A 23,513-nucleotide genomic window follows, 5' to 3' on the forward strand; every position below is an offset into this window, starting at 1 on the left:
GAGCCCCCTGGATCAGTGGCCAGGACCCGGGCAGTGTGAGTGCCTCTGAAAATCAGCTCGCGTGCCGTGTCATAGGTTGCCTACCCCTGCACTACTGCTTTAAGCTGGCTGTCTTGTAATACCATAAAATATTTGGAACAGTTAGTCCACTCTGTTTAGATGGGTCTGTTCAAAATATCTGCATTTACTCTTGGTCTTCTCTTATTCTGTATAGTCTAACAACATCCCTTGTGTTCCCCATCAGGAACATTTTTATGACTTGAAAGTCCAACAGAAATCCTACAAAAGGTGGAAACATGGGAAAAATTGCTAAGAATGAGTACCAAAGAATAGCACAAACATGTAGAGATAAAATCAGAAAGTCTAAGGGGTAACATGAGTTACATCTAGCCATGGATATAAAAGGCAATAAGAAGAGTTTTTATAAATACCTTAGGAGCAAGAGTCAGACAAAGGAAAGTGTAGGTCCGCTGTTTATCAGGGAAGGAGAGCTAATAATGGACAACACCAAGAGCTGAGATGTTTAATGCCTCTTTTGCCTCAGTCTTTACTAAAAAAAGGTTAATTGTGACTTAGTACTTAACATAGGGATGGGCAAATTACGGGCTGCTTCTGGCCTGTCAGACATTTTAATCCGACCCTCGAGCTCCCAGCACGGAGCAGGTTCAGTGGCTGGCCCTTCTCTGGTGTTCCAGCCAGGGAGTAGGGTAGGGGGGCTTTCTGCGCACTGTGTCCCCCCTCTGGCTCCTATGTATAGGGGCAGCCAGCCCAGGGAACTCCACACGCATGCTACCCACACCCCAAGCACTGCCCCTCACAGCTGCAGGGGATGGTGGCTGCAGACGGGGAAGCACGTAGAGCCACCTGGCCACACCTCTGCATAGGAGCCGAAGGGGGGGATGTGCTGCTGCTTCCAGGAGCTGCTTGAGGTAAGTGCCACCTGGAGCCTGCACCTCTGATCCTCCCCCACCACCACGTGCACCTTAACCCCCTGCCCCCAGCTCTGATCTCGCTCCCACCCTCTGAACCTCTTGGTCCCAGCGCAGCGCACCCTCCTGCACCTCAAACCTTTCATCCTCAGCTCCACGCAAGAGCCCACACCCCCAGCCAGAGCTCTCAACACCCGCCACCCCTGCATCCTTACCCCCTGCCACAGCCCAGAGCCTCCTCACATACCCTGAACTCCTCACTTCTGGTCCCACCTCAGAACCCACACCCCAATCCCCAATTTCATGAGCATTCATGGCCCACCATACAATTTTCATGCCCAGATGTGGCCCTCAGGCCAAAAAGTTTGCCCACCCCTGGCTTAACACAATTAATCTTAACAACAAGAGAAAGAAACACAAATCAGAATAGGGGAAGAACAGGTTAAATAATATTTATAAAGTTAGATATATTTCAGTCAGCAGGGCCTGACACAATGTATGCTAAGAGTACTTAAGGACCTAGCTGAAGCAATCTCAGAACCATTAGTGATTCTCTTAAATAATTCATGGAGGACAGGTGAAATCCCAGAGAAATGAAGAAGAGCAAATATAATATCTGTATTTAAAAGGAGACCAAAGAGGACCCAGGGAATTATGACCAGTGAGCCTAACTTCAATACCTGGAAAGATACTAAAACAAATTATTAAACTATCCATTTGTATACACCTAGAGGATAATAGAGTGATAAATAATAGCCATCATGGATTTGTCAAGAAGAAATCATAGAAATGTAAGGCTGGAAGGGACCTAGAAAAGTCATCAAGTCCAACTCTTTGCGCTGAGGAAGGGCCAAGTAAATTTAGACTCTTTCTGCCAGATTTGTCTAACCTGTTTTTAAAAACCTCAGATGATAGGGATTCCATAACCTCCCCTGGAAGCCTTATTCCAGTGCTTTAACTAGCCTCACACTTAAGTTTTTCCTTTTAACCTAAATTTTCCTTGCTGCAGGTTAAGCCCATTAGTTTTTGTCCTACCTTCAGTAGATATGGAGAACAATTGATCACCATCCTCTCATAACAGCCCTTAACATAGCTGAAGACTGTTAACAAGTCCACCCTCAGTCGTCTTTTCTCAAGACTATAACATGCCCAGTTTTTTAAACCATTTATCATCTTTGTAGCTCTACTCTGGACTCTCTCCAGTTTGTCTATGTCTTTCCTTAAGTGTGGTGCCCAGAACTGGACACAGTACTCCAGCTGCAGCTTCACCTGAGTAATAGGACAATTCTCTCCCATGTCTTGGATATGACGCTCATGTTAAGACACCACAGAATGATATTTAGCATGGGAGCATAATACAGTAAATCTTATTCCATGATCAAATTAGTGATAAAAAGGTAAGAGAGCTGTCATTTGATTTGTAAAAATCTACAGAATCATAATTTCAATGGTGTCACCCTCTGCACTGTGGCAATGAGAACTGGCTATCCGCCAGCTGGAAATTTTAATAGTATGTTCGTGGAAATGGGTCAAGTTGAGTATCATTCAAAAGCCCTTTCTCCCATGAATATAATGGTACCAAATATGATGATATGGTACCTAGAACAGTTATATAGATGTATATTTGAGAAAATGTTTAAAAATCAATGCTTTTTAAATGATACTTTAACACAGGGATGCATTGCTTTGGTAATCCTAGGAAAGTTAACCTTGACATCTGTGAGTGAAAACATTTTTTTTTATCCAAGTCATCATCAGTGTCATCTCTGTATAGGGCACTGCTGCTAGACATGTCAAACTGATCCTCATCCACACTGCACTCATACATCCCCATATGAGACAGACTGCTGGCCAAACGTTTGCAGAGTGGTGAGCATCTGGTCTTTGCATATAAGTATTTGTTTAGCTGAAGGATGGATTTAGGAGTGCATGGTACTTCAGACATAAGTAATATGATCTGTTTATCCTCCAAGACCCTTTGTGCCCAGTAGGGGAGGGTAGTTTTGGATATGCTTGTTCTTCTGGGAGCCATTCCATTGCTGGATAATACCAGGTGTAAATGCACACTTTACAAGCGTTGTAATGTTGATCTTCAAATGGTAAACTCAGAGCATGAATTTATGACCTCATCAGTGACTGTCTGAGCTATTCTGAGCACCTGCAGAGTGAGGAAAACGGTTTCAGTGACTGAACCAAATGAGTTCCAGTCAGATAGCTTGGTCTTCCAGCCAAACTTTCAGTTGTATCATATGCTGAAAGGACATGGAAACCAAGCAGTGCATCAGATTTTAATGGACCAAGTGATCGGTACAAATCTCTGAACCCTGTGGAGAACCACTGGATACCACCATCCAGTTTGACAGTGAACCATTGATAATTACTTGTATATACTTGTTCATAAGCCTAATTTTTTAGTAAAAAAAGGGAAGCACCAGAGAAGGAGGTCAGCTTATGAATGGGTATAGAGAGGGAGAGGTGGGGCACAGCACCTCCCCCCAACAGAGGGAGCAAGGGGAGGCAGCAGAGCCAGCAGGGAAGAGGCGGGGCCAGAGTCTCTCCGCTTCTGGCCACGCTGCTCTGCCCCGAGCCTCCGAAGCAGCTGCAGCTCTGGGGCTGGCAGGCTGCAGGCGTGCCGCTCGGCCCTGCCCCGCATAGCAGGCTGTGGCCACGCCACCTGGGCGCCGGAGCATGCTGCGGCTGTGCCGCCCTGCCCAGCCCACTGGAACATGCTGCGGCTGCGCCGCCTGATCTGGCCTGCTAGAGCATGATGTGGCTGTGCCACCCGGTCCGACCCAGCTTGCTGTAATGTGCTGCGGCTGCGCCTTCCGGTCTGGTCCGCCAGAGCAGGCTGTGGCAGCGCTGCCCAGCCTGCCGGAGCAGCTCCAACCAGGCCAGAGACATCCTCTCCTGGCCCTCCCCAGGTAAGGTAAGAAGGGATGGGATGGGGAGGTGTGGGGGTCCCGGGCTAGGGGTGGGGTCATGTGGGGGGTGGTCACGGGTTACTCCCCTGATGCCCAGCTCCGCGCCCCCTTCCCCCCCAAATTTCCCCACCAGTTGCTGTCCCGGCCTATCGGGGTAAGCAGCTGGCACCCCAGGACGCTTTGTTTACTTAAGTCTCTAAAAGGCCCAAGGCCCAGTTCGTTTATTCCAGTGTGTAAAGCACATGCTAGCTGAGGATGCATATTGTTCCCAGAAAAAAAAGGGGAAAATTAAATAATAAAAAGAGAGAACTGCAGAGCTTCAAGACAAACTTGTGCTGTACAGGATACTGCAGAACCTGAGAAATCTTGTTTCTCATCTTTTTTTCTCCTCACCTTTTTTCTCTTCAGAGGTGCAAATTCCTGTGATTCCTTCTGAAGTTTTAAAAAGCTTAGTATTTATATTTGGTGTTCAGAGTGTCTTCACTGTGGTGCCAATATAAAAGAGCAAGTCCGTAGAGTATGGCTGATTTCACAGAAGGTGTGCAAGTCTGCTACATTTTAGAAATGCAGTTCTACTCTGAAAAGTAGCAATTTAAGTATTCAGAGTCATAGCTGCTTATTTTATTTAATATATTTGTAAAGTTTGCTGTTTCTGCTAGCCCTGAAGAACCAACACAATTACAATAGTGTGAAGTGTATTCTGTTGCTTCTTGTATAGCAACAGAATTGTTTACTTAGGGTTCTGCAAACTCAGTGAAAAGTACAGGTTGCTCATGTGTCCCTGAGGTTAGAATTTGGCTTGCAGAACCTATATTGCTGATAACAATGTGTCCTGGGTTGGCAGTTAGAAAAAGAAGCGTCTTTTTTCATTTAATTCAAGCATGTTTGATCTAGAAATCATTGAGGCATAATAAACATGGAACTCCTTGATGTTACTTGTGCAGTCTCCTTCTGGTAAAGAACAACTCATTGAAAATGACAATAAAATAAAAGGAATTCTTTAAATTTAAGGATTTTTACAAGAATTCATCTACCTGCATTAGTGTTCAGTATTGTGGTTATAGTAATAAATATGCTTTGACATATCAGTTCAGGAGTTGACACTTTGTTTTCAACCCCTAGTCCATGACTATATCAAGTCCTGGACCTTAGACTGATGTAATTTTCATTCCCTGTATTGAAATTAATCCTCTTTATATGTAAAGATACATATTGTATATTAAGGTATTATGAAATTTTCACTGTGATTTTGCAGTTTCTCATTTAATATTCATGGCATCACCCAGTAAGGTGAAAAATTAAGTTTATGGATAGTGAAATTGAGATCTATGCAATTTTTAATCAATTTCCATTTCTGTTTCTTCTCAAACATGAAAAGGAAACTGCCCTGAGGCTGATTCCCAAGTGTTATTAACAGTGATGAAATTAGGAGGACAGTGATGTCTGACATTGAAGTGTGTTGCTGCAAATTTATCATTATCTGGATCTGAAGTGGCATCAGATATACAGAATATACATTCTGGACCTCGTAATCTGTCATAGGGATGTACAGGTGTTCATTTTGTTTATCAGGGAACACTTTAACTCAATTCTTTTATGTCATATGATTCTATAAGTACTGTATGTTCTCTCCTCATACCAGGGACCCGCAAGCTTTTCTGGGTTTCCCCTCATTTCTCCCATTCACCTCAACCACTGTGTCCCGAAATCTCATGAATTGCTCTTCTTGCTTGGAAGAGCAAGGTAGCTGAAGATATGTCTAGACTGCAATTAGACACCCACAGCTGGTCCATGCCAGCTGACTCAGGCTGGTGGGGCTCAGGCTAAGGGGCTGTTTAATTGTGGTGTAGATGTTCAGGCTCAAGCTGCAGTCCACCATCTGGTACCCTCCTATCTCCGTGACCCCCATAACTAAATTGTATCCTTGGTCATCGCAAATCTCATCACTTTTCACTTACAAGAAAATGGTGGTATCCTGAGCATCAGGTTGGTGCTTTCCCTAATCTGATAGTGGGGAAACACTTTTCTGGATGCTGGTGGGGAGGAAGAAATGAAAACCCTACAGTATATGTAACTAACAAAGCTGTTCCCATTCTTCATCCCATTCACTTGTTAGTGTAGGTTATCCTTGTTTCCCTACCCTTCATCTGTTTGTATAAACTCTTAGCAATTGTCTCTTTTCTGTGTTTGTACGGCACTCAGCACAATGGGGCCCCAATCCTTTAGGTGCCCCCATAATATAAATACTTACCTCTACTAATACTGAATTCATATATCAGTAGTGTTTGATCATCGCTAAGCATTGTAGTGTTGATAAGCAGCTTTCATGTTCTACAACAGTTAGACTGAGAAACAGCCCCATAGTGAATATAATACTGAAAAATTAAAAGTATTATGAGCTAGCTATCATTACATAGAATCATGATGTTAGATTATATCTGCTCACCTTCCAGAAGCTTCTTGATTCTGTCAAACCAAGCCTTCCCTAACAATTCACAGCTCCATGTACTTTGCTCCTCTTGTTAATATTCAGTTAGAGTTGATTCCACCCACTAATCTTTCCTATATGTAGAATAGCGACAGTTTTAAAAAAAATAAACAAAAAATTTGCAAGAAATACAAAATGAACAAAATCGTGTTTGTTTTTTTTCCACAACCCTCCTTAGGATTTTAAGGAGAAAAAGTCAAAGGTGCAGAAGAGGTGGTGAGGGAAGGAGCAAGACTTAGTCAAATAAGTGAAGTGGAGTTGTTTAGCAAGGAAGACTGCAGGACATGAGAAGAAATGTGTACTGAGAAATTCTGTGTGGTCCATGGACTTCCTTTAGATGCATTTAGTGGTAGAGTGGGAATAATGGAAGTGAATGCAAGGACTGAGCCAGCGCAGGGAGGTTATGAGTAAAGGCCCTGAAGTTGATTAAGGTGAAGGTCGCAAGTGAAGATGTAGGAGTTGGGGACATGAGAGAAGTTTGAGAGGCTGATGGCTTAGAGGTCATAAAAAGATCATGAGAGGGTAGAGAGCAAGTGGGGGAAATACAGTACTGAAGGAAATGAGATGGTTCTCTGAAAGGGAATTAGGCAAGCAAGAGCACAAATCTGGGTCAAGATTAGACCAAGAGAGTGACTATAATTGTGGAATGGGGGAGTCAAATCACAGCTGCAGGTGATGAGATGGTAATGATTCCTAGTGTTTTCTAACTAGGACCAGATTTAAATTGATCCTTAAAGACTCAGGTAACAACATGCAATCTTCTAGCAATCCACTTGTAAAGCAAAATATTCCTTTTAAACTAAATCCTTTAGATGAGCTTCATCTCAGTTTTTAATGTCATAAAAATAAGATCTGGCTGTAGCAACAGCCGTAATTGTTATTTTACAAGATAGTAATTCTTCATTGTATTATGTTAGCTATTTATTTACATTGGACATTTATACTGATAAAGGTATCTGTAAAATATTTTATCAACTATAGTGTGAACAACTGAATCTAACATGTAGATACTGTATTAAGACAACAATTGTAACAATCTGCAAACAATACAGATGATTTTTATTGATATTTCATGTACGTCAGTAAGTTCTAGCGTTAATTTGGATAATTTAGGTAGTCTTCATAGTCTGAAGGAGCTGTAAGGAGAGAGGAAACTACTGAATATATAACATAGCAGCAGCAACATGCACCAAAAATGGAGTGTAAGAGAGATGCTGTATTTGTGGAGGTCAGATGTGTCAAGTGAAATCTAGTGTTTTTAAAATACTAGAAAGATACATTGAAATTTAATAATTTGGAAGAGTCATGTGACTATTTGAATACTCTGCATCAGACCTCTAGAGAAATCTGAGTCAATTTAATTAGTAAGTCATTCATCTTCTAGAAAGCTTACTAGTTGTGAATGAGAATAGTACTAGAGCCCTGCTCTTTGATTTGTGTGAATGTGCAGGATCCTGAAGAGTTTTTTATGAGAATTCTAAGCCATGTCATAGGCACAAAGTCCTACAATTGGTACAAGTTCACATCATTTGTTTCAATAATCAAAAATGTACATTTGATTGTAATAATAGCTCTATTGTGCTAGAGTGTTCCGTGAGATCTTTCTAGGGAGAAGCCAGATATTAGTATGTTTCTTTGGCATGATTGCATTGGGTAAGGGAGACCATCGCTAAACCAGGGGAGCACTTGCTTCTTTATCTAAATGGCTGTACCTCTGCATATAACAACTACTTTTCTACAGTACATTAATCTTACTAATTTTTTTCACTCTTGGTCAAATAAAGTTAAATACATGGGGGTTTCATTTTCCTGTGACGTTATTCGTTCCTAAACTTGCTGTGATTTTAGGGAGCAGAATGAGTGCAGTTCATTTAATTTAAGTCAGCACCCTAGAGTTGAACTGGAAAGAACAGATACTAATTTTTCTCCACTTGACCTGTTAGTCCCCTTGCTTTGAGATTGTTTTCCACAGCGTGACTCTGTGTCGTATAAACATACCTCACACGGCTCTAGTGGTTGTCCAAGAAATAAAACATCAGAATGTAGGTTAAAAGGCAGGACAAAGTTTGAACAAAGTAAATAAAGAAGTAATGGGTTGAATTAAGGAAACAATTATAAGTGAGCCTCTTGTACTGCAGAAGAAGGAAAATGGCATTCACTTACGGCCTGATCTGACTCTGCTTGAATGCTGCCTGTTTAGTCTATCTAGCCCAGTAGTTCTATGCTGTGGCCTCCTAGTATACCGGAAAAAAATTCCCTCCGCCCTATTGTTCGGGGTCGTCCCTTGCATTTTGCCATAAAGAAAGGCCTCCAGGTAAAAAAGCCTATGATCTAGACTTTTCTCCTGGACTCATTGCCATAGCACTGAATGCCTTACAAAATTATATTCCAGCAGGTAAACTAAACATAGTCTCACTCTTCAGTGCTCTCCTCCTTTCTCTACACTGAAAGAGAGTTTCGTTTTTCTATTTCTCTATTGATATTAATAATATTTATTATAGTAAAATCATTATGCGAAAGCTGTGGGGAAGCTTATAGCTTTTTCCTTTTGTCCAGAAGGCAGTTTACACCCATTCTCAATTCTTTTTAGTAATAGTCTATAGGCATGGGCCAGTCCCCAAGAAGACCATCTTCTGATTTCTCAAGTGTCACTTGCTCTTAATAGACCCACAGAGTGAAAAACATCCGCTGACTACAATGAGCAAAATTGTCCCTTTCATTCATATTCTCTTTAAAGGCTGTATGCAGTCAGCTATTACAAAATGACTTGAGAACCCAAGATATGCAGTAAAACAGGATATTTATAATAAAATAGCAATGTTATCAGGCAAAAACAGAGAACGCTTTGTAGAGAGAGCTTAAATGTACCAAATTTGCTGAAAGACCTATAGAGTCATAGAATGCTACTATAAGAACAAATGAGCAGTTTAGCTGCAAAAGTGACAAAACTCCACAAAGGATTAGAAACATTGTCAGGTTTAAAAATCAGAGGCTTGAAAACAAAATCCTTGTCTTTTACTGATAACACCTTAGATTATGAAAAATGGAAACCAAAAATTGAAATTTTTATTTACTTTTCACCCCAGTTATACCCCTTGTTTTAGTCTGTTTCATGCTCTTGTTCTGTTGCAAAAAATAGGGAAACACTTGAATGCAATTGAATTTCTTCTTTTTTATCACACTGAAAACAATCCAATTAGCTCTTTGTATTTTTGTCGCTGTTGTTCCTTCTACCTGAGCGTCGGTCCACACATAAGAGAAGTGGCAACATAGTAGGAAACTAAGCTACCAAGTGGGAACACAACAGGGAGAGAGGAAGAAAAGGCTCTATAAAAATTGAAAGGAGAATTGTCAAGGGGAAAGGACATAGGAAGCATGTTATACATTGTTTTTCTCTTGTTAAGAAATCATGGGCAAGTTGATCTTGACTCATACGTATTGAATAGGTTTTCAAGCCCAGGAGGGGAAAAAAGCTTTCAATAAAGTAACGTCTTCTAAAGTACCGATGTTCAGGTCTGAGTCAATCTCCTTTCCTATTTCCCTAAAAACAAAGGTGACAAGTCAAATGGGTGTGTTCTTTTTAAACATTGCTATTATGTTGTCCTAGAAAACTGAAATTTAACTGCCACTATCACACTATCCATCTCTCTTCTTGGGCTGGTGCTTAGAGCAGTGCAGTGGAAGTAAGGAACCTGTGTTTTCATTTATCAGAGGGGTAGCCGTGTTAGTCTGGATCTGTAAAAAAAAAAAAAAAAAAAAAAAAAAGAGTCCTGTGGCACTTTATAAATTAACAGACATATTGGAGTATGAGCTTTCGTGGTCCATGTTCATGCTCCAATAAGTCTGTTAGTTTATAAGGTGCCACAGGATTCTTTGCTGTGTTTTCATTGGGACTCTAACACTGACGTGCTGCATGACTTTAGGGAAGTTCATCTTTCATTGTGTGACTGAGTTTTCCCAGTTGTAATCATATCTGCCTTTTGTATAGTGCTTTAAGATTCTCTGAACATTACTTCTGGAAGCACAAAATATTATAAAAATCTGATTGTAATGTTTTTGTATATGCTCACAGTAAACTGTCCCTGGAATGAGGTTCTTAGAATGGCAAACAAATGGCCACTAGGATTGTTGCATTAGAGACTTTTGCTTGAATTATCCAATGCAGATCTTCAAACTCAGACATCTGCTTTGCATCCAGAATCTCTTGTAGGTTCTCTTCCTATTCCATTGGCAGAGTATTGTCATTCAGCAATACTAAGTTTAATATTAGCTGTAATATTAATATATCCAAAATTGTTTGAGCAGGATATACTGATTAAGGAGATGATGCAACTTGTAAGTGAGGGAACTGAAATCCTGATGGGTATTAATAGTCATATTGCATTTGATGTGCCTCCATAATTTCAATGCAATAGCAATGGTGATTCATGAGGTGTCAGCTGCTTAAAAGTGAGGTCTAATGGAACATAAATTTACAAATGAAGAACTCTAGAATTATCCTTATGGAGTTACTTTGTAGCATTTTCAAAAGATCAACCCTGGCACAATTGTAACCAAATGTTGTAAAATGACATTGTATGATATACTTGAGATAATACACAGCTTGGTGCAGTTCATATGAGCCTTCCTACTCATGGCAGCATTTGATAAATTATGCAGTAAATACATCCTCTTGTTCATATTTTTTCCAAACTAAATTCTACACATACAGTGTAAAAACTGATCAAGCTATTTCTCTTTCAGGCTGGGAAGAAAAAAAAAATACAAATCAAATCTATTTGGCCTGAATTTAAATGGTGCAGCTGTGAATACGAGTTGTTCAAATGGTGTGCAGGCCAAGTTTAGACAAGACACTCTTGCTGTTAATGTGCTGTGCCAACTACAACTTTGAGCTTGGCATCATGGACCTCAAAAAATATCCATGTCTTTAATAAGTTTGAATTTATTTTGAAATACATTTTCAGTATTTACCAGTGAAGTCCCAAGAGATGACAGCCATGGCAAGCTGCGTCCTGTAACTGAACTATATGGGAGGTATCCATCACGAACACTGCGTTCTAATCATACCAGAGCACTGATGGCACTGGTCATCATTTGAATACAACCTAGTTGAAATATATGGCAGAAACTGAGTCAGTGACTGACATAGCTGAAGTTGAAGACATTCTTGGGGAGATGAAGATGAGCACATTGTGTATCTTGATGAACTTGATCACCACTGTAGTGAAAGATAAACTTGGTCCTTATGTGTGAAAACTTATCTTTTGTAATGGCAAATTGATGGAGTAAAGACTTCTGGGTCTCTAAAAGTAAAGCTGCAGAGAAGTCAGATCTATCTGGAGGGGAGGGCTAGCTCAAGTGGTTTGAGCATTGGCCTGCTAAACCCAGGGTTGTGAGTTCAATCCTTGACAGGGGCCACTCTAGGGATCTGGGGCAAAAAACAGTACTTGGTCCTGCTAGTGAAGGCAGGGCACTGGACTCAATGACCTTTCAGGGTCCCTTCCAGTTCTGTGAGATAGGTATACCTCTGTATATTTATCTAGATATGTTTGAAGCTGCTATTGAAAATATGGGTTCCAGAATCACCAGGCTAAAACCACCACTCTTACTGTGATTTGAATACTTCAAATCTAAGCAATGGCCTTCTGATTTAAAAAAAAAAAAAAAAAAAAAGCACGAGCCCATTATAACAATAAACAAATGAACAATTTTCTAGACCACTTTACCCAGGTATTGAATGAGGACCAGGAAACAGTCACAATATGCTCTCAACACCAACTGGAAGCATTAGTGGAGTAGTAGACTAGTGCTGTTCAATATAATCAAATCTATATTAAAACAGATGGACATTATCCATAATATTATTTCGGTATCCAAAATAAAATATTTCATAGTGGCAGCTCTGACTCGCATTCTCAGACAGGTGGTGGCAGGGTATTTTATATATACTAAAGCAAGGACAAAACAAAACTTATTACCAAACGTGTGTCAGGCACACTGAAAAGAAGAGAACACAAATAAGGCCTAGGCACAATATCCTAAAGAGAAAAAGCAGAATGTAGAGAAATTCTTCCAGACAATCGCAGCAGCAACAATATCTTATTTAAATTTAGTTAAGAGCATGAAACCACAGCCTCAGAATTGGAACAGCCATATTTTCCTCTTGGACAACCACATTTGAAGTTTTAGCTGCCTGGGGACCAGAGATCAGAATATTTATTTTCGTTAAGTCTGAGACCCATTAATTTCATCAAGCTTATCCAGTATAAATTGGTTGTAGAATCAGAACCTGATTGTCTGTCCATTCAGGGATTGGGTTGCTGTTAATTTTTATATTTAATTTAAAAATGTAACAAATATTTAAAAAGTACATTTTACTTAGTTATAATGAATTTGTTTTTGTGCTGAAAGACCTGTAATGGGGGCCATTGCTACCATCCACTAGTGTTGTGTTGCAGTGTCGCAAATGGAAATGCAGTTTAGAATTAAGCTTTGTTCCTTGCACCAGAAGTAACAACAGTTTAGAACTCTGGAAAGTTCAGCCTCAGAGAATAAGGAGAACTTGTGAATGGACTCTTTGGACGTGGTGATATTGATAAACTGCAGAGGAAGTTATAATTTGGTCTTCTTAGGTTGGGGGCAGGAGAGCAAGGGGAGCACTTCTGAAGTGGGGAGAGAAAAGTAAAAAGGGGCACCCAAGCAACCTCCCTACACCACATATACAATGAAATGCTACAGCCACAGATAAAGGCTCTAGCTTATACTGGTAAAAAAAAAAAAAAAAAAAAAAGGCACTGATTCTGCCTTCAGTTACACTTGTGTAAATCAGAAGTAACTCCACTGACTTCAGTTGAATTACTTCAGAATTACAGGGGAGCAACTTGAAGGGTAGAATTTGGTCAAAGGTGGGTCACAGTATGGCTGCTTGCGGATCTGAAATATACTTTCTAAATGAATTTAATAACAAGGATGCCACAGTGGTTTCATTAAAATGTCATTTTTCCATGACAGCAATTGTAGAGTATGGTTTATTCAGAGCTCATGTTGTGCTTTATAGATCGCCATTAAATAGAGAATATGTAATTAAGAAGTGCAGTCTGAAGTATGACATTTCTTTGGGAGTAAAGATTTTGCTGAAGTTGAAAGCAATATTCAGAAACAGGAGAAAACATAGTTAATGATCACATGACACAGTTCTGAACAGAAAACTATTCTTTTGAAACAGTGTTGTTTCCATCTCTAACATATCCCTCAGTAAAAATGTTTGGCCCAAATTTGGCTGAAAACAGGCATGAATTAATAATTGAAAAGCACAGGCACAAATTTATACTGGAGAAGCAGTGTTAAGTTACACTCATATTTTGGCTGGCAGTAGGCCCCATATACGTATCCACCTATAGAGATTATTAGTATTCCTGTCCTGAGTAATTTAGGCAGGAAAGAAGGTGTAGCAAGTGTTAAGTGGAAAAGAGGGATCGTTGTGGGAACATGTAGATGGCACTTCTTGAGCTCTACACTCTATCCCTGAACCACCATTATGTGGTTCCACATGCAGAGAACACAAGGAGGGCCTGCAAAATCCCAGTTTCACAAGTTTAGAAGGAACCAGGATCAAAGCACAACAATTAAAGAACTGGTGACAGCTTGGAGCACAGCCACCAAATGTGCTGGTGCTCTGTCTTGCAGTTTAAAATAGGGAAGGCCATAAAGTCACACAAACTGGCTTTCAGACAGTTTTAAAGGTTTCTGAAAGGTAAACAATCCTGACCAGAGTTTATGAAGCACATTCCAGCCATGAATCAATATATTCAAGTTTATATCATAGATGAGGAATACTTCTTGAGTCATGGCCTAAAAATTTTTGAAAACACCTCAGGGGTGTGTGTGTGTGTGTGTGGTTTTGTTTTTTTTTTCCTTAAATGCCAGTACTAAAAATAGTCTGTACATCATTACTGTATACCTCATTTCTTCAGGACTCTGATTACTCATCTCTTATGCTTTAAATTACATCAGTTATATTGTGTACCTGGCTGAGACTTTATTTAATTCCAATATCAAAGAGCCTTTCTGCTTGTTTTTTTTCATAAGGATGTATTTTAAGAAAGTTGTGGTAGTCAATATGTAAAGTGTAACTTTTAGTCATGGTAAAGCAACAGTCTTGCCATATTTCTCAAATTATTTCAAGTGACTTTTTAAACATTAATGAAAAATGTGAATGATTGGCAGCAATGGAAGCCAAAGCCTTCTATGTGCTCATGAATTTGAGAGGTGAATGGCAGCTTAGTCTCCAAGCCCATTCAGCTCTTTACCTCTTTGCTAGGATTTAACATGCAAATCATAATTTTCTCTCTTTATATTTGGACATTTGTCCACTTGGAACTGTGCTTCGAAGGTATTACTTATGGCATTAGCTGTGCATATGTAAGTAACTACTGTGGCACCATCTGTAATCTCTTTTTATTTTGAATCATCCCATCCTTTCTGAGAAAAATTGTGTAAATTTCCATTTCTGTTGACATCCTTCCCCAATGACACGATACGCTAGCAAAGAGTGTCTTCCTTATCGGATGAGCCATTGTTTTGTATTTGCCAAAAGAAAATAGACGTACTACAGTAACTGAATTTTATTCTTTTAGGCTGAAACTTTTCATTCTTAGTCTTATGGTTGTTTTGTTAATTTGGAAAGTTTCAGGAAAATCTCTTCAGCTGTTTGAGTTTTTGATGAAGGAAAAAGTGATCTTTCCATTTATAAAGAGAGACTTAATAGTTCAAAAATTGCAGAACTCAAACTTCAAACTTAGAACGTGGCTAGTATGTCTGAGGAATTGGTTGCCTTGCTAAAGTTTAATCTACACTCAAATTTGCACCTGGTTTGTTTGTTTGTTTGTTTTTATAATTTATTTCAATGAATGAGCCATAAAACAAAGTGTTTAGCTATTAAAAATGTACAATTGAGCTTGCTGAATACCAAATTCCTAAAGATTTCTGTGGAACCTAAAGGCACCCAGCTCCAGTGAATGATGAGGTGAGGTAGTAAAATAGGGAACAGGAGATCTCAGCTTGGTTTCCTTCCTAGTTTAGCAGGGAATTGAACATAAGTGAAATGCAGTGCTGATGGAATTTGTGGGAGGGAACTGTGTCTGTCTCTCTTACAAGTCCCGCCATCTGCACCTGCAGAGTTCATAAATGCTGTTTATGTACCGTGAATAACTTCTTAGTGCTTAAATAATCATAGCTATTTATCAAACTGAATTTATAAGCTCTGCAATTACATATTGCTCTTAACTTCCCCAAAACCTCTCAGGGATGTCACATCTGCAGAGTCCTTGACATGGCTCCCAGCGTTACAGAAGGGGTCTTTTAAAATGATGGAGGAGGAGGGAGAAATGCCATCAGCCATAGTAAAAGTAGTCCTGTTGTTTATGAAGGCTAATGTTCAAAACAACTTTGAAGTTTTTAAACTAAGCCATTCTTGAGTTATGAGCCCACCAAAAAGTTTGAAGTCTTGTAACTGCCATGTGTCCAAAATTAATTAATCTCAAACTTCCAGCAACAAAAGTGCCTCTTTGGCCCAAGGCCACACCTAATACATTTCAAAAGGAAGTTTTAGAAAATGTTCAAAGGGGTCAAAATCAGGATTACAGAAATTGTCACAGCCTTCATATATAAAGTCACCCAGGTCACTAATCTCTTTCTGAATTATGCAGAACAGTTTTAACTGGTTCAATATTTTTCCGAACTGGACCACAGCACCCCTTTAGTTATTAAAAAAAATAAATAAATAAATAAAAAATGCATGAAGTGTGTTAGTGTTTTTCAGATAGAGTCCTGCATCAGTGTCAGTCCATCTGTTACACCTGACTTTAACAAGACCGGCAGCTTTGTTTTCAGTTTCCTAGTAATACTTGCATCCTAATCTAGGTATTTGTTTCCATTTAAAGGAGTTCCTTCAGTGGACACAACAGCACTCAGGAAAGAGAATGCTCTCCTTAAAGCTACGGACTCAGTTCATGATGAAGATGCTGATGAGACAAATGTGAACTATCAGCAAAAGCAACAAAAACAGACTTTGCAGTCCCTTTTTTCCATGCTTCGAGAAGAGTTTGAGCAGATGGACTCGAGGATACTCCCTTTGTGTCTCCATCAGGTATCCCATGTGTTAGCATGTTGTTACAATGTGATTATATTTTTATACTATTTTTTTTGTTCTAGAACTTGTCCTCGCTAGAAAAAAAAATACTTTAACATGTTTTTGGTAACGTGCTAAAGTCCTACTGTAGACAAGTCAATTTGTAGTTTTAAGATATGTTATGTAGTTAAAGAAAACCCTAAGGGAGAGATTTTCCTTGACTATCTAGTACATGTTAAAACTGCAAATTGCCTTGTGTTAAAATCCTAGTATAGATATGTTAAACCACGCCCTTTTTTATGGATATGGTCCCAGAGTAGGGTTGCCAGACATCCAGTTTTCGACCAAAACACACTGTTGAAAAGGGACCCTGGTGGCTCCGGTCAGCACTGCTGATCGGGCTGCTAGAAGTCTGGTTTACAGCGCAGTGGGGAAAGGCAGGTTCCCTGCCTGCCTTGGCTCCGTGCAGCTCCCGGAAGTGGCTGGCATGGCTGGCTCCTAGGTGCAGGGGCAGCCACGGGGGTTCTGCGCATTTCCCCCGCCCCGAGTGCCGGCTCTGCAGCTCCCGTTGGCTGGGAACTGCAGGGGCGGTGTCTGCAGGCCTGGGCAGTACACAGAGTCCCCTGGCTCCTCTGCCTAGGAGCTGAACATTCTGGCTATTTCCAGGAGCCGCACAGAGCCAGGGCAGGTAGGGAGCCTGTCTTAGCCCTGCTGTGCTTCTGACCAGCAATGCCTGGCTAGAGCCTACACCTTGAACCCCAACCCCAGGTCGGAACCCCCTCCTGCATCCTAACTCCTTCCCAGACTCCACACCCCTTCCTGCATCCCAACCCCTTACCCCACGTTGGAACCCTCTCCCGCACCCTAACTCCCTCCCAGAGCCTACACCCTTCACCCCCGCCCTCACTCCTGCAACACCCTGCCGCAGCCCTGAGTTGCCTCCTGGAGTCTGCACCCCACACCTCCTCCTGTACCCCAATCCCCTGCCCCAGTCCTGAACACTCTCCCTCATCCCTGGCTCCACCCCAGAGCCCACACCCCCAGCCGGAATCCTCCCCTCTACCCCAGCCCTGAACCCACTCCTGCACCCTGAACTCCTTATTTCTGGCCACACCTCAGAGCCCGCACTTCTAGCTGGAGCCCTCCCCTGTCCTGCACCCCAAGCCTCTGTCCCAGCCTGGTGAAAGTGAGTGAGGGTGTGGGAGAGAGAGCGACAGAGGGAGGTAAGGATGGAGTGAGAGGGGGCAGGGCCTTGGAGAAGGGGCGGGATTGGGGGCAGGGCAAAGGTTTTGGTTTTGTGGAATTAGAAAGTTGACAACCCTATCCCAGAGTTGAATACATACAGTTTAGGGGGGACACATCCCTTTAAAATCACATAAAGGTTGTAGACATTGGTATAAGTAATAATAGATTGGTTCTCTAAATCACATTTTAATCTGGAAATACTCTTATTGCAGACTTTTATTTCCACCATTAACTTAATGTATGGATGGTAAGGATCACTCTTACTCAGCTGAAGGTGGTTTTTATCCCATTAATATGTGCTGATGATTCTTCTTCTATGTAACCTGTCATGGTGCAATCACGATCTTAGCTCTACATCAGGCCAAGAGAATAGGCAGTGTTGTAAGATGTATAGCTGTGGATTTGAAAAATAAGTGAGAATTAATGTTCAGCTGTTTATTTCTACCATGTAAAACGGGGGTCCCCAACACGGTGCCCGTGGGCGCCATGGTGCCTGCCGGGGCATCCATGTGCACCCTACTGGCCATTGGACAAGCAGCCGCTGAAATGCTGCCAAGGAGTTGCAACGTCAAGAAACACTACCACCGAAATCCCACCAAATTTCGGCGGTGATGCCTCTTGACGTTGCCGCTTCATGGTGGCGTTTCAGCAGCTGCTTGTCCAGCGGCCATGGTCTTTGGTGGCTAGTTGTCTGGCGCCCACCCCATGGAAAAGGTTGGGGGCCACTGATGTAAAAGAAGCAGTGAGAGATAAAAAGGCATCTTTTAAAAAGTGGAAGTCAGATCTAGTGAGATAAATAGAAAGGAGCATATACTGCCAAATTAAGTGTAAAAATGTAATAAAAGCCCAAAAGGAGTTTGAAGAACAGCTAGCCAAAAACTCAAAAGGTAATAACAAAATGTTTTTAAGTACATCAGAAGCAGGAAGCTTGCTAAACAACTAGTGGGGCCCTTGGACGATTGTGATAAAGGAGCACTTAAAGATGATCAAGTCATTGCAGAGAAACCAAATGAATTCTTTGCTTCAGTCTTCACGGCTGAGGATTTTAGGGAGATTCCCAAACTTGAGCCATCCTTTGTAGGCGACAGATCTGAGGAATTGTCACAGATTGAAGTGTCATTAGAGGAGGTTTTGGAATTAATTGATAAACTTAACAGTAACAAGTCACCGGGACCAGATGGCATTCACTCAAGAGTTCTGGAAGAGCTCAAATGTGAAGTTGCGGAACTATTAACTAAGGTTTGTAACCTGTCCTTAATCAGCTAACTTGAATGGAAATAGCTAGTGATGGCCATTTTTTAAAAGGGCCTCGAGGTCGATCTCGTATTACAGACAGGTAAGTCTAAGTCAGTACTGGGCAAATTAGTTGAAACAATAGTAAGCATAAAATTGTCAGACACATAGAAGACATAAATTGTGGGCAAAATCAACATGGTTTCTGTAAAGGGAATAATGTTGTACTAATCTCTTTGAGTTCTTCGAAGATCACACAACATGTGGACTTAGGTTTTCAGAAAGCCTTTGACAAGGTCCCTCACCAAGACTCTTACGTAAATTAAGTTGTCATGGGATAAAAGGGAATCCTTCATGGTTTGAGAATTGCGGTTAAAAGACAGGAAACAAAGGTAGGATAATGTCCCCTCTCATTCTGAAATGTAACTAGTGGTGTCCCCAAGGGCCATCCTAGGACCAATCCTATTCACACTTATTTATAATGCTCTGGAGAAAGGGGTAAACATGAGGTGGCAAGTTGCAATGATACTAAACTGCTCAGATAGTTAAGACAAGCAGACTGTGAAGAACTTCAAAAAGATCCACAAACTAAGTGATGCTGTACCAAATGGCAAATGAAATGTAATGTGGATAAATGTAAAGTAATACACGTTGGAAAAAATAACCCCAACTATACATACAATATGATGGGGGCTAATTTAGCTACAGCTAATTGGGAAAGAGATCTTGGAGTTATCGTGGATAGTTCTCTGAAGACGTCCATGCAGTGTGCAGCGGCAGTCAAAAAAGAAAACAGGATATTAGGAAGCATTAAAAAAGGCATAGAGAATAAGACAGAGAATATCTTATTGCCCTAATATAAATCCAGGGTACACCCACATCTTGAATACTGAGTACAGATGTGGTCTCCATCTCAAAAAAAAACATACTGGCATTAGAAAAAGTTCAGAAAAGGGCAACTAAAATGATTAGGGGTTTGGAACAGGTCCCATATGAGGAAAGATTAAAGAGGCTAGGACTTTTCAGCTTGGAGTCTAATGAGGGATATGATAGAGGTATATAAAATCATGAGTGGTATGGAGAAAGTGAATAAAGAAAAGTTATTTACTTGTTCCCAAATATAAGAACTAGGGGCCACCAAATGAAATTAGTGGGCAGCAGGTTTAAAACAAACAAAAGGATGATGATCTTCACACAGTGCACAGTCAACCTATGGAACTCCTTGCCTGAGGAGATTATGAAGGCTAAGACTATAACCAGGTTTAAAAGAGAACTAGATAAATTCATGGAGGTTAAATCCATTAATGGCTATTAGCAGGATGGGTAAGGAATGCTGTCCCTAGCCTCTGTTTGTCAGAAGGTGGAAATGGATGGCAGGAGAGAGATCACTTGATCATTACCTGTTAGGTTCACTCCCTTTGGAGCACCTGCCATTGGCCACTGTCGGCAGACAGGATACTGGGCTGGATGGACCTTTGGTCTGACCCAGTACGTCCATTCTTATGTTCAACGGGCTAGTGGTTTTGCTCTTCTGCAAAGGGTGACTGGGAGTGTGACAGTAGCATAGATATGTGGCTAGAATCTTTTGCACTGTAATACGCAGTTTAACAGTGTTGTTTTGCTGAATGATGGCTCTACATATTGACCAGAAGGATGTATTTTGAGGGGATAACTTTAGCTTCCTTTTTCTTATGATGTCTGACAGTGCTACTTGATGGACTTATTCTTTTGCCATCATGTTGAAAGCAGAGTATCTGTGTTCTCATTTGAAACTGTTCTTCAGCTGATTTCTGCGGCACAGTGGTTCCTTTGCTGCTGCATTGCCTCTTGTTGTCAGTGATATAAATGATCAAAATGAGTAATAAATAAAATAGGTATCAGGTTCCATAAATATATTTTTATTAAAAATATATATTTTACTGGCAGTTTACATTAGCAGTGGAATTTTCAATTTTTTTAAAAATGGTGCTTTAGTGAAAAGTTTCTATTTTCTTGCATTAATTATGTATGTGAAACTTTGTTAGCACTAATTTAGTCTCTTGCCTGAAACAGAGTCTATATTTTGTGCTGGCTCGTGAATATCAACACCATATAAAGAAGGCAATGTAAATAGTGCAGAGATCTCAAAGTGCTTTACGTATATTAATGAATTTATCCTCACAGCACCTCTGAGAGTATGGAAGCAGGTAAATTCTAGTTGTTCTACACATGAGGCAACTGAGGTACAAAGAGGCAGATTCTTTCAAAGTCATGCAGGAAACCTCTGGCAGAACTGAGAATAGAATCTGTTTCCTGACTCCCAACCATGTATCCATACCACAAGACCAACCTTCCTTCCTGAGAAAAATGAAACAAGCCCTAATAAAATATTTGAAAGAAAGTCAGTAAATACTTAACATGTTGGCCATAGTATATTTTTATTAAGCTGGAAAAAATGAAATTGTTGGAGAACAAATCTTGTTGTTTTCTTGTGAAATGAGCACTAATTAGAGCATCATCTTCTGTGGATTGGATTAATCTGTCATGAAGGGCCTGATTTAGATTTACTAATATAGCCTGCCCGTAATTTGTATATGTAGTGTTTCTATCATTTTCTAATATGATGAGCCTTGATGTCTCACAACTGTTCACCTAGTATAGAATTAATTTTAACCACTTTTTATTTCATATGAACAAGTGCAATTTAAAACCAACTGCTGTATTAAAGAATCACTACAGTATTAAAATTCAGAATGGTATAATAAAAAGCTTACAATAATTTTTTTCCAGGCATCAGTATACTAGAGTGTGTAATAAGGGTTAAGTTTGATTAAGTAAAAAATTATTCTTTGAGGTTTAACCGCAGAACATGCTTTTCAGATTTCTAGGAGCGTGCACATTATTTGTTTCTGCCGTTACAAGACAAAAAAATATAAATGCACCTTGAGTTGTTCCAGGAATTTCTGGGACTACCATTCCAGGCAGCAGCCAGGATATACAAAAATGAGTCTTAGAATTCATCTGTCAGTTCCCCTTTGGAGATGTTGGCTCCGAATAGTCTAGTGGAACTGAGCACCAGGAACACCCAATTTGTAACCCAAGCTCTGCCACTGACTTGCTTTGTACATTGGGCAAGCAATTCAAGCACATTTTCAACCGTGCCCACTAGTTGAGACACTCCGAAGTGTTCAGAGGTAATAAGCACCCGTTGCTCCAGTAGAAGTCAATTGAATATCAGACGCTGCATGTCTCAAATTGGGCGCTGAAATGTTGAAGCACCAACAATATGTGGGCGCTTCTTAAAATTTTTGCCTTAGCCATACTATGCCAGTTGTCAAATAGGAATAATGCAAACCCTCAAGGTTTTTGAAGATTAAGTAATATTTGTTAAGGCTTTTGCAATTTGTAAAGTTCTGTATAATTGCTAAGTGCTGTTTTTATTTCTGAGCTGTATATGCTTCACCTTGATAAACAAAACTCCTTTTTATTCCAGAGCTCTACAGGAAATTTTGCACAGGTCTTGTGCACACTTTGCCTGTCTCTCACAAGTACAGTTAATGCCTTACTGTCTCAAACTGAGAAGTTGTGTGTGCAATGAGGGAGCATAGGAAGGAAAGGCACATTTCAGTGAATAAATGTTGGCTTTTCTGCGCCATCTGATTCCATTGGTCTCGTTTCCATTGCTGTTGGAATTAACTCTGGTCATCTCCATAAAACTCCAAACTACCAGCTCAGAACCAGAACATCTCGCTAGCCTCAGCCTGGAAATACACCCATCCTCTGAGAAATCTAATAATTTGATGTATTTGAGGAGATGCCTTGAGTCCTTCTGGCTAGTTACATGGACTGTAACAGAATGGCATCTCTACAATTTTAAATGCAAGAGATTAGTCCTCTGTGGCAATACCAAACAAATGGATCTCTTTACTTGGTGAATGCAAAAATACTTGCTATGTTCTACATCTATCCTACCATGTCATTCAGGCTATTTGTCTGGGAGTTCTGCTGCTGCTAAATACTTGCAGTTCTGGTTTTCTAGTACCAATTGAAAGTCCATTGCTACATAATCAGTAACATACCCATTTTAGTAGAACAGTCTTTAAATGCTGTCTCTCTGTTTCTCATAGTTTTCCTTTGGCAGAGCTGTCACTTAAAGGTCATGTTTAACCCATTCTGTTACAGCAATGTCATTAAAAGGGGAAAAGCCTTAAGTTGGTTCTACCTCATAAAATCTATAATGCAGGCCATAAAGCAGCCATCTGGCTTCATTTTGTGCCTGCTGTCACGTTGAAGTTTTTTTTTGCCTATCAAGACCCTGGGCTTAGTGAATTGAGGAAAGATGGCTAGATGCTTTTCCACCTTGTAGACTTATGCAGAGGAGCAGCCTGGATAAGTGGCTGGGAGAGAACCTGAAGTGAAAGTACATGGGGACTGCAGTTGTACAGAAAACAATTTTATCACAAGTCTGACAGTAGTTGATACTTTTCTTAAAGCCCCAGGTCCTGAAATCCTGTGATTTACATGAGAATTTCAGCTTTCATTTTAAAAAGAAAAAAGTTTCTGGCCTGTGTAGTTATGGAAAAAAGCTT

At 40.4% G+C, this 23,513-nt stretch overlaps 1 protein-coding gene across 4 annotated transcripts in view; it reads left to right on the forward strand.

The window, feature by feature from the left end:
* CNST (consortin, connexin sorting protein) overlaps positions 1-23,513 on the forward strand; it is a 109,042-nt gene that overhangs the window by 39,003 nt on the left and 46,526 nt on the right. For all 4 annotated transcript variants that reach the window (XM_075064204.1, XM_075064206.1, XM_032801051.2 and 1 more), the window contains one exon: positions 16,280-16,485. In XM_075064204.1, coding sequence (XP_074920305.1) covers positions 16,280-16,485 — 206 coding nt within the window. The remainder of the gene's footprint in view (positions 1-16,279; positions 16,486-23,513) is intronic.

This window comes from Chelonoidis abingdonii, chromosome 3 (assembly GCF_003597395.2).
Source record: "Chelonoidis abingdonii isolate Lonesome George chromosome 3, CheloAbing_2.0, whole genome shotgun sequence".
Lineage (NCBI taxonomy): Eukaryota > Metazoa > Chordata > Testudines > Testudinidae > Chelonoidis > Chelonoidis abingdonii.